Raw genomic sequence first — 12,262 nt, 5'->3', positions numbered from 1 at the left:
TTTATGCAATCCCATTTGTCCAACCTTTCTTTGATTTGTTGTGTTTCCGGGTCTCTATTCAAAAAATTTCGGCCTGTGCCAAGGAGACCTAGGGACAAACACTCTCTTTAACCTACCTACAAAAATGAAGTATATTTTAATTTGTACACCAGAAAGAAATTCAGGGCAACTAAATGATCTTTTCATTTTCTCAAAATGATTCTCAAAGAAATGCACCTTAAATATTTGGCTCATTATCAGAATAATTTAGAAAGTCAAATCAGTTCACTGGCAGCATTCCAAGGTGGGTAAAGACCACCTCTCTGGCCAGAGAGATTCCTTTCTGTGAATTGATGTAAACCCTGGTACCAGAAAAAAAATAAAACAACAACAAAACCTATGCTTAACATACTTAGGCACAGATGTTCAAATCTTACTCTTACTTGAGGCCCTGTTCATACATTTATATTCTAATGTTTTCACCTGTATGAACTGCTGTTATGATTTATGAAACACAATTTAGGTAACAGCTTTAAAGTAATCATATGAGCTATTTGATTTTTGTCCATTCAATCCATACTGAAAGTGCAACTGATACTCTGTGCAAGCACCAACAAAGTTTGAACATTGAATAACAATCATCTTACTTCAAATCTTTAATAACCACTTGCCCACACAAACTGTGAAGGAGACTCATGAAAGTTAGCTGACTTCTCTATGCTGGGGGAACTGCTGATGTGAAGACTTTACTTTCTCACCTCAGCTACCATTAGTTCTCTCTTGGAAAGACTGTGAAGAACTTCCATATGTTCCCAGACCCCAGGCTTTCCATGAGCCAGAAGCATCATCCAGTGTGTGGGGCATCGGCTTAGGTAGCAGAGGATGTTTCTACCCTCAGGAGGCTCAGGAATTCTGGTTAGGATCCCTGTACACTCCTCAACCTCTCCCCTGAAGTGTGGTTCGCAGACAGGTAGCTGGGCTTTTATTCTTCATTCAACTGGCCCCGAACGACTATTGCATCCCTTGGTATTGGGTCTGTGTAGTCTATTTTAATGCAAGAACTGAATTTCCTGCTCAGAAATGACAACAGGGACTTAAATGGCAGACACAGGTCCAGATTTCCAGGCAGCAGAGGTCTAGTACTAAACATGAGGCTTCATGCTGTCTGCCTTGGCAGGAAGCACTGTGATAAGGAATAGGTTGAGATGTTGAGGTGATGAGGCTAAGTGGGGTGTTCTCTAGGTGCAGGAGAAGGACGGCAGTGGTTGGAGGCAGGGTCAGCTCGGGTGCATGAAGTGGAAAAGGACTTTAATCTTGGCTGAGTCCAGGAATGGACAATTCTCAAGAGAAAAACATGACCTCTGTAGACAGTAGAAGTCATTACTTTGTACTCTTTGTACTTTTTCCACATCAGGAGTTTTGTACTTTTCCCATGTCAGGGAATTCCCCCTGGACAATGCTTCTCAAACATTACCGAGCATACTTATAGCCTGGCGATGTTGTCATGGTACTCACTGGCCTCAGTAAGTTAAAAGTAGGGCCTGAAAGTTTATGTTCCCATCTAGTTCCCTCCAAGATAGCACTGAAGGCACTGTTCTTTGATCTTGCTGGCCCTTGGGTCATACTTTGAGTAGTAAAATCCTAGAACCCATTGGGTATCCGGGGACCACAGTGTCATTCTATTTTGTGTTGTAACACAGCACCTGACTCTGCCTCCAGAAACTCCTGCAACTTCACAAGCAGTTTTGCGGCTGACTTATAGTAAACATAGAAATTTAAAATTTCCAGATGTGTTACAACAGGCAGATTTAATGAATTAAACTAAATCAAAAGGAGTTATCCCAGAAGCACAGAGAGTTCTAGAAAAAGGGACCCCTGATAATAAAAGGAAAAGAAAGATTCCCCCAACAGTTATGACAAAGTTTGGTCCAGTTACGTTATAGGGAATAGATGGTGGTTTCCCACAAAATATGAAGTTAGTGACATCACGTTTCCTGAGCCGACCGATGAATCATTGCCTTATTCAGGAGTTCATAAAGATGAAAATAGATGGATTAATGTAAAAGGAAAAAGGGTATCTTGGTACTCATTAGATTTTATGCAACGATTAGGAAGATCTAGACCATTATGGTATTACTTATCAAAATAACAATAAGATAGTTTAAAATAACAATTAGAAATTTATGTGAACAAATATTGGGATTAAGATCATAGGAAACGGAGAATGCCTGACTCAACCTGGGAGTGGTTTTTAGGATGGTTTCAAAGGGACTTGACAATATATGGAAAAAAATAAAAAGAGTACAATAAAAGTACAGCCCTGTCTTAGGTTTGTTAATTATTAAACATAAAAAGGCTGAATAGATGACGCATTCTATTAAACAATATGCTAGACTTGTTTCGCACCACTTAGCTCAAACAGTTGGTGGGATAGTCATCAATATTCATGTAACCCATCAATGCTTTGCTTTAAAAAAATTGATTATGTGCTTAAATAAACAAAGAATCTATGTCACAATCACACACTGTATAAAAATGTTAATTCTTCTCCATAAAGAGGCACTCAGATGCAAAACAAAACAAAAGAACCTGACTCTGGGTAAGATCCAAAGAAAAGAGATTTATCTGACTTATGCTTCTGGTGGCTCAAAAGTCTGAAGTGTATGATATCACATCTGGCCATCACAGCACGAGGGAGGAGTGGAAATGAATTGCTCAAATACAGAAGAGCCATGCCTATGAAGAAGAGAGCAAGGGACAGGAAAGGGGCTGTGCTCAGTATTGTTATTATAACAACCTACTCTTGTAAGAAAGCTTGGTCCTGAAAAATCTATATTAATCCCTTCTGAGGGTGGTGACCTGTGATCTAATCATCTCGCTTACATTGAGGACCAATCTTCCAACCACCATTAACAGACAAACTATGTCTCAACCATCCCACTTGGGATGGTTGAAAAGCTTTGATCTCTATTACACACACACACACACACACACACACACACACACACACACCCGCATTACTCCATTATTAGCTATGGCTATTTCCTCATCTTATGGGTCTTCAATTGCTGGAGTCTGTATTAGTCAATGTGTTTAATCACTTAAAAAACTTTATTATGCTTTGGAGCACATATTCCTTAGGGCAAAATGACAGCCATACCCATCATGTCCAGTCAACATGTTCTCAATTCTCTACCAGTATATCACAGTGCCTTGAGCCAGGTGTCATAAACCTTACATACAGTAGGAGTAGTTCCTCTTACTAAACCCCAGTGCAGGGGAGCTTTGCCATCCAACCATAAAGAACAGACCTCACATGTTAGCTTTCAGTAAGCTGATATTGCTGAGACTTTTAAAGATGAATGGCTTACAGAGTATATATGCAAAGGAGCTACTCTATACCTACCACCTAGGCATTGGAGTTAGCTGCCACTAAACTGAGCTTGTCCTCTGAGCCTACAGAAATTTAAAAACAAGTTCAATTTTTATGTTTTTAAAAATCTTTTTTGCATGACATCAGACCCTTTTCTCTTAGAAAGAAAGGCTCACCATCATGAAAAATTAAACTTGAAAGTGATTTCAGGAAAACAGAGGCTTTGTATCACAGTAAGTGATTATAAATCCAAAGCTTTGTTCAAATCAGTGCACTCCAGGATTTGCCATCCAACCTCTTCGATGGTGTAATTTCAATGAAAGGCAACAATTTAATGAAAATAATGTCAGGTAACATAGAACAAACAAATTGTTTTTAATGAACTAGAAGAGTAGCTCACTTAATATGTCTAATTTCTTTTTATAGGTCACATTCTAACCTGAAAATTTTCCATGGGTCTGTCAGCAACTTTGATTGAAGTAGAAATTAATCTTATCAGATATCTTGCTGAGAGCTCAGATGTATCTTAGCTAGTAAGAGTGTTTTGTTATATTAGTATTTATCTTAATCAGATTTGGATGATAGACCTTTTATTAAGAATTTTGGAAGGGAGGGGGCTGGGAAGGTGGCTCAGTGGTAGAGCACTTGCCTTGCATGCATGAGGCCCTGGATTCAATTCCTCAGCACCACATAAGTAAAAAGAAAAAAGCCAGAAGTGGCGCTGTGGCTCAAGTGATAGAGTGCTAGCATTTGAGCTGAAGAGCTGAGGGACATGACCGGACCCCCCCCCCAAAAAAAAAGAATTTTGGAAGGGAAATAAATCTATCTAACTTAGAAATCATCAAGCCTATCAATCTCATTTTACTAAAATGGAAATAGCTGGAGTTTTAGCCAAGATTACAGGGCCTGTCTTTATTTATTTTTACTTAATTTTTTTGGTAATGAATTGTTTCATTTCATTTTACTTTATTTTATTCTAAACTTCAAAAGTCTCTACAAGGGGGTTACAATTTAATATGTCCATCTAAGTTTCCAGTGCTGCTGCTGCTTCTTTTTCTTTTTTTTTTGTGCTGGTCCTGGGGTGTGAACTCAGGGCCTGGGCATTGTCCCTGAGCCTCTCCATACTCATGGCTAGCGCTCTAACACTTGAGCTACTGCACCTTCGGAGTAGTTTTACTGGAGTAAGAGTCTCATGAACTTTTATGCCCAGCTGAATTTGAACCAAGATCCTCAGATCTCAGCCTCCAGAGTAGCTAGGATTACAGGTGTGAGCCACCAGAGCCCAGCTCTGTCCAGTGCTTCTTGATCAGAGTGATCCCTTCCACTATTCTGGCCATCCCATCTTTTCCTCCCCGCCCCAGACTAATTTCCCATTTCCCACTTCCTTTATCACAACTGTACACCGAGCCTTCTTGCCCTATTTGTTCCCTGTTCTCTTTTTCATTCATCTCCCTTCCACTGGTTTCAGCGTCCTGATGGGCATTTTGTTAAATTGTTTATTTTTTCAAAGGGCTTAGAGCGTGTCTTTAGATCCCAGTCTGGGCTCCTCCAGTTTCCCACAATACCTTTCGGTGTGGGCTACGGGTGGCTTTGAGGAAGAAAGCTTCCCATCATCCCTAGTGGAAACTGAGATTATTTCAGTACCTTTCCCCTGCCACCCAGAGCCTGACTTCTGCAGAAACTCAAAGGATGCAGTGTGCAGGGAGACAAAGTAGACCAGGAGGAGAGCCCAAGTTTGATAGCCAGTTGGCCTGACTCAGATACTGCCTTACTCTGTATAAGTTGTATGACCTTGGGAGAGTCAGGAAACGCCTTTGTGGCCACTTTTACTGATGAGTTGAGGACCTTCCTTCTGAGATCATGGTGAAGATTGGGTGAGTGAATATTTCAGTGATTAGAATAAGCAGCCAGGAGTGTATGTGTTATATGAGAGTTTGGAAACTGTCGGCCTCCACAAAATATTGAACTGTGAAGTCAGTGTCCTGAATCATAAATAGTATTGAGAAAGTTAGTGGCTTGTGATAGAATGAAGTAGAACATACCAGACCACGTTGTATCCATGTAGTATTTTGGGTGTACATTTTGAGGGTGTGTGTGTGTGTGTGTGTGCGTGTGTGTGTGTGAGTGATGGTTCACATTGTAAAATACACTTCTCACTGAGGTTATGTCAAAAAGACTTGGGATGGCCTTACTCCAGGACTAACGTGAGGGATGAATCCATTTGTCTAAGTACAGACCCACTGAGGTGAGTGAAGCCCTCTGTGGGTGAGATTTGAATATGCAGGTAAGTTCTGGCTAACACCCGGATGTGCTTCCCTTGCAGAGGGAGACCAAAGGACAGTTTCTGATTGACCATATCTGCAACTACTACAGCTTGCTGGAGAAGGACTATTTCGGCATTCGTTATGTGGACCCAGAGAAGCAGAGGGTAAGAGCCATCTTCTGTCTCGACCCATTTCAGAGGAGGTACTAAGTTTGTAGGGCATTCTGGAGGTTATTCTCAAAGTCCTCATGGTGCCTTTGATTTAATGGGTCACGGGAAACCAAGCAATGGGGACAAACTTAGGCCCTGTCCACCAAACTGAGGGGAACAAGAAGGAAAAGTCAGGTGTTTCCAGGAGGCTACCTCCATCTGGAGAGCAGAGAAGATGTTCCTGTATTCTTTGAAATGAAGCTGTGCAAAATTCTTCAGTGGGGGCTACATAAAATCTAGTCATGGAGGAAAACCCCTGCCACTCTGTGGAAGGCTCTTGGCACTCCTTAAAATTAACTGCTAAAAGGAGACGGGCTTTCTTTGTTGCTGTGTGTATATGCATACCTGTCCAGGAGCTTGAACTCAGGGCCTTGGGTAATATCTCTCAGCTTTTGTGCCCAAGGCTGGTGCTCTACCACTTGAGCCATCACTCTGTTTCTGCTTTCGGGGCTGTTAATTGGAGATGAGAGTCTCACAAACTTTCCTGCCCAGGCTGGCTTCAAACCAGGAACCTCAGAGCTCAACCTCCTGAGCAGTTAGGATTACAGGTATGAGCCATACAGCTGATAGGCTTTCTTTTGTGATGAAAATGTCTGGACTTTGATATAGATGGTGCTTGCTAAACACTGTGAATGTTTTTAATGCCATTGAAATGTGCATTTAATTTTTAAAATTATTATTATAAAGGTTATGTACAGAGGGGTTACAGTTTACACACCTCAGGTAAAAACAACATTGCTTTTTGGACAGTGTCAACCATTCCCTTGCTCTCTCCCAGTTTTTCCCTCCCATCTGAAATGTATATTTGTAAATGGATAATTTTATGTGGACTTCATCTCATTAAGCAAAACAAAACAACTTTTAAACAATGAATAAAGGCTCATACCTGTGAGCTTAGCTACTTGGGAGGCTCAGAATGGGAGGATCTCAGTTCAAGGCCAACCCAGGTAGAGAAGTTTGCAAGACTCCTTTTCAACCCATTGCTGGGTACAAGGATTACACACCTGTGTTCTCCAACTATGTGGGAAGCTGAGATTGGGAGGATCACAGGAGCAAGATAATCTGGGCAGAAAGGTCTGACTCGTCACCACAGAAGGAAACTGGACACTGGGGTTCATATTTGTGATTCCAGTGATGACGGGAATCTCAAAGTAGGAGGGTCAAGGCTCAGGCACAGGCTGAAATAATCAGTGAAAAAACCGGACTGGGGATGTGGGTCAGCAAACTACAAGGCGCTGAGTCCTATAATCACCCAAAGAAACAAACAACAACAACAACAAAATGTTCACAGAAGACTCTCCTTAAGTACCACTAAATTTGGCAGCTCTGGTTATGTTTTCACTCTTAGACATACCCATTTGTTTTGGCACCTGTGGGTGGGTAAGAGTCATTAGGAGAATCACCTTTTTAGTTGTCAGTGTGCGCAGACATGGCATGTACTGGACTTGGAGTGGTGTCTATTCTTCCCATTTAAAGGCTCTGGATTCTTTGTCCTGATCATTTCTGCAGCTCTGCTATGTCATCCATTTGGGGGCCAGGAAGGCTCAATGGGTCTCTACTTATTCTGCTTGTGCAGAATGTGTGTGAAAGGGCCTCATGGGGGTAACCAGTGGTGAGGGATAAGGCCTTTCCGCTCCCTTCAACCTGATAGCCTCTTTTCCAGTGTCCCTGGCTTTCTTCTTGGTAAGGGAAAAGACTTTCTTCCCTATGAGGCCACCTGGCTCTTAGTATTTACAAACCCAATACCATGAATAAAGTCTGCTGGATGTATTTTTGTAGAGGAAGAGGATGTTGAAAGAATAGAATTTTTTTCCTGGAATACAGAGGATCTTACTAAGCTTCTGGAGTTCCTGCAGACCCAGGGGGACTCAGAGGAAGGAGGTGTGGTTTTCAATAGAATGTTAGTTACCTGAGTGAGAAAAGTGCAGGGTTGTGGTGACCTACTATCTAGAGGGCTGATTGAGGGCGGGGAGAGGACCAGTGTAGCATTCACTACAGCGGTTCCTAGATTTGGTCCTGCAATGAAAATGTCTTGGGAGTTTTCTCAAAACGCTCCCTTCCAGACATCCTAATTCAGAATTTTTGGAGCTGGGACAGGAATGTGTGTGCGTATGTATGTATGTGTGTGTGCGTGAGTGTGCATGTGTGCACACGTGCTTGCACACTTGTGAGCGTGTGACAGTACTAGAGCTTGAATTCAGGACTTCACACTCTTGCTTGTCTTTTTGATCAAGGCTGATACTCTATCACTTGAGCCACAACTTCACTTCTGGTTTTTAGTGGTTAATTTGAGATAGAGTCTGACGGAATTTTCTGCTTGGGCTGGTTTTGAACCACAACCCTAGACCTCAGCCACCTGAGTAGCTAGGATTACAGGTATGAGCACCCAACTTAACCCAATTCTTCAGAAGTCAAGAAAGGCAAGATTGGAGCCATATCAAGTAAAAGCAATGTGAGATCTTGGACTGGATTGAGGAACAGAGAATAGCACAGTAATGAGGAAACAGGGCAAACTCCAGATTATATCTTTAGTTTAAAACTCTTATGCTAATTCCTGTTTCTTACTGTCTTAATTGTACAGCAGTTATAAGAAGGTGTGAACATAAGGGCCAGATGGGTGAAAACTATACTTGGCTATATTTGCAGCTACTTTATAAATCTAAACGTCCTTTTTAATATTAAAGTGCTTAGGTTGATATTTTTCATTGTTCTTTATATTTTACTTGGCTTAACTTAAAATTTTTTTCCAGTCCTGGGGCTTGAACTCAGGGCCTGGGCAATGTCCCTGAGCTTCTTTTGCTCAACGCTAGTGCTCTACCACTTGAGCCACAGCACAATTTCCAACTTCTTCTGGGTGGCTTATTGGAGCTAAGCGTCTCATGGACTTTCCTGCCCAGGCTGGCTTTAGACCACAATCCTCAGATCTCAGCCTCCTGAGTAGCTAGGATTATAGGTATGAGCCACCAGCACCCTTATCTTAATTTTTAATGTTCACATCTGATTTTTAAATTTGAGGGGAAAAAATGGAGCCAAAACCCAAATAGAACTGTCCTATCTGTTGTAGCTACTGAATTGCTTAGAGCAGTGCCTGAAGAGTTCTGATTTTTTCCTTGTTGTGGTAGGGCTGTTACAGCCATTTGCTTTGGGGAATATAATGTAGAGGTAGCATCTGTATGAGTGGCTAGAGTAGTTTCTAAACAAAATGGCACAGGTTGGCCTTGAACCCTTGATCTGATCCTCCTGCCTCAGCCTCTCAAGTGCTAGGATTATAGGTATATGCCTACATTGCTTCTTTTTTAGTGCTGAGGATGGAATCTAGTACTTTGTACATGTTAAGCAAGCAAACCACAACTGAGATACCTCCCCATGGCTTAAAACTACAAATAGACTTTGAATTAAGAAAGATGTGATTTAGATATTTAGAGATCCTATCTAGTTATAAACTCTATGATCTTTTTCTATTTTTTTTGTCATGGAGCTTGAACTCTGGGCCTGGGCACTGTCCCTGACCTCTTCAGCTCAAGACAAGCTCTCTACCACTTCCAGAGCAACACTTCCAGCTCTATGATCTTGACCAAGTCATTTAACCTCTTTGAGTCTCAGTCCTGCTGGACTAATATGATCATTAGACATAAGTATCATAAATGCTTAACACATGGTAAAAATTATAGGGTATGTTATTAGTGCTAATTGCTGGCGTGTGTGTGTGTGTGTGTGTGTGTGTGTGTGTATGTGCATGAGTGTGTGTGTGTACTGGGGCTTTAACTCAGGAAACTGGCTCTCTTCTTTACCTTTTGCTCAAGGCTGGTCCTCTACCACTTGAGCCATACCTCTACTTTTAGCTTTTTGCTGGTTAATTGGAGATTAAAACTCTTGAGGATTTGCCTGCCCTGGCTCATTTTGAATCATGAACCTCAGATCTCAGTCTCTTGAGTAGCTAGAATTACAAGCATGAACCACTGGCTTGCTATTGATATTCATGGAATTATTATGCATTGACTAGGTCCAGTTGAGAAAATGTTTAGCACCCCTCCCCCAACCTAAAAATATTTACAACAATGTCTTTTAAAGGTAAATGGGCCACTGTTATGCTCTTTGGTCAGAGGGTGCAGGAGAGCCTTCAGTAATTGCAGAAATGGGCTCAGAGGCACAGAGGCATGATGGTATGGGAGCCTTAGGCAAAGACTAGTTGGCCACCATTGTTTCTCAACAGGTTCCCATACTTTTCTCAATGGCAAATAGAATGGATGAACTAACTAGTAGGATAGAAAGCTAGAAAGGCAAGAAAAGCCAGGTAAAGCCAGAGAAGCTGAAGTGGAAATTACCGCTGCTGTGGGATTGATGCAACTCACTCTAAATCAATTGATGGTAACCCATTGTGGAATATTAAATATTTAGCATTATTACATTTGAAACAGCATATGTTTCACAAGATGTCTCATCCCCATATGCTCTGGAAGTGGTGAGGGTAAAATCAATCAATGATGACTGTCTTTTCTATTGTGATGGCAGAGGTCCAGATTTTCCATTATTATTGTAGCTGATGTAGAAAGGTATAGGTTGAATACCCATCAGTATCATCCCCGAGTTTCTGCCATATTCATCTTCTGAGGAATTCATACATCTTAGCTGTCTAAGAGTTGGGAAGAGATGAGTGGAATTCTTGTTTTATTAATAGAGACAGCTAGGGCAATACATCTGGAAGTCTTGGAAAAAAGAATTCCAGGAGGAATGCTATGCCTCCATCAGAAAGAATGCCATTGCCCCATTTGTTAGGAAATGGAAAGACTTGGAAAAAATTATATTAAGTGAAGTAAGCCAGGCGCAAAGAAACATAGGTCCCATAGTTTCCTTTATTTGCAATGACTAGCATATATCTGAGACAAGCAGAAAAGGTCAGATAAGATGATGTTAAGCAAAATGAACCCCAAGATAAGGACACAAGTGGGTTTTTCTTTCTTGCTATTGTTTCTAATGTATTTATAAGGTACCACGTGAGTTTTTTGTTGCTTTGTATGTCCCTCCCCCATGGTATAACCCCTGTTTTCACTGTATTTGATGTTGGTATAATTTGGGGAGTGGAAGGGAAAAAACAAATTGTTTAAATAGGGATACAGATTGACCCATTGCAACAATGAGATGTACAAGATGCTATGTCGAAAAATGAACTTTACAATTTAGGCGGGGGAGGGGGAAATGTAGTTGTGGAGATGGGAGGGAAGGGATGGTAGGGGAAAAACAAAGGAGGAGGCAATGCTTGATGAGAAATGTACTCATTACCTTGCTCATTCGATTGTAACCCCTCTGTACAGTATTTTCACAATAAAAAACTTATTTTTTTAAAAAAGAAGAATTCCAGGCAAGGTCCCATTTGGCTTAAGTCCCAGTTTTCTTTTTGTCTCTTAAATCTAACATGGTCTTTTCATCATTTGCTTAGGTATTCAAGTAACTTGTTGGAAAGATGACGTTTTGAAATAATTAGTTGGGTTTCCTGACTAGTTTCTATTGCTATGCTTTGAGATGCACATGTAATAAATGGTGCTTTCACTTCCTCTATTTCCCCAAACACAGCTAAGGAAGCCACTGGTGCTTTCTTTCTTTTTTATTTATTTGTTTGTTTATTGTCGGTCATGGGGCTTGAACTCTGGGCTTGTGACACTCACTAGACACGATGTTGAAAATGAACTATACAACTTGTGGAGAAGGGGTCAAGAGGGAAAAAGCTGGGAGAAAATAAGGGCAGAAGTAATACTGTTCAAAAAGAAATGTACTCAGTACCTGACTTACATAACTATAACCCCTCTGTATATCACCAGTAAACTATTAACAATAAAAATACAAAATTAAGAAATAAAATAAATACCCCTTTAAAATACTAGAGATTGAACTCAAGACCTTGAGCATGTTAGACAAGTCTGTTTGAGCCACACCTCTCAGACTGTTTGTCATGATCTCAAACTCATGATCTTCCTGCCCCCCAAATAGTTGAGATTACAGATAGGTGTTACCACACTGGCTTAACATGGATTCTGAGGGAAGGATAGAGCCACAAAACAATGAATATGAGGGCGTTCTGAAACCTGATTCCTTCCCCTGATATGATTATTGCTCTGAAATTTTTATGTAGGTAGCCAGAAAGAGCTAGTGAGCCTTTTAGTGAGTTTTTATTAATGGGAAAAGACCTTGTCTATGTTACAGCCATTTTCCCTTCCTTCCTTCCTTCCTTCCTTCCTTCCTTCCTTCCTTCCTTCCTTCCTTCCTTCCTTCCTTCCTTTCTTCCTTCCTTCTTTCCTTCCTTCCTTCCTTCCTTCCCTCCCTCCCTCCTTCCTTCCTTCTTTCCCTCCTTCCCTTCCCCTCTCCTCCCTCCCTCCCTCCCCCTCCCTCTCTCTCTCTTTCTTTCTTAATTCCTTCCTTCCTTCCTTCCCTCCCTCCTTCCT

General features: G+C 41.2%; 1 protein-coding gene across 2 annotated transcripts in view; it reads left to right on the top strand.

Moving 5' to 3' along the window:
• Window positions 1-12,262, top strand: part of Frmd3 (FERM domain containing 3) — a 272,266-nt gene that overhangs the window by 139,103 nt on the left and 120,901 nt on the right. For both annotated transcript variants that reach the window (XM_013031085.1, XM_013031084.1), the window contains exon 2: window positions 5,676-5,780. In XM_013031085.1, coding sequence (XP_012886539.1) covers window positions 5,676-5,780 — 105 coding nt within the window. The remainder of the gene's footprint in view (window positions 1-5,675; window positions 5,781-12,262) is intronic.

The sequence above is a fragment of the Dipodomys ordii genome, unplaced genomic scaffold (assembly GCF_000151885.1).
Source record: "Dipodomys ordii isolate 6190 unplaced genomic scaffold, Dord_2.0 Scaffold137, whole genome shotgun sequence".
Lineage (NCBI taxonomy): Eukaryota > Metazoa > Chordata > Mammalia > Rodentia > Heteromyidae > Dipodomys > Dipodomys ordii.
Note: the sequence above shows the minus strand (reverse complement) of the source record. Positions and strands in the feature narration are given on the sequence as shown.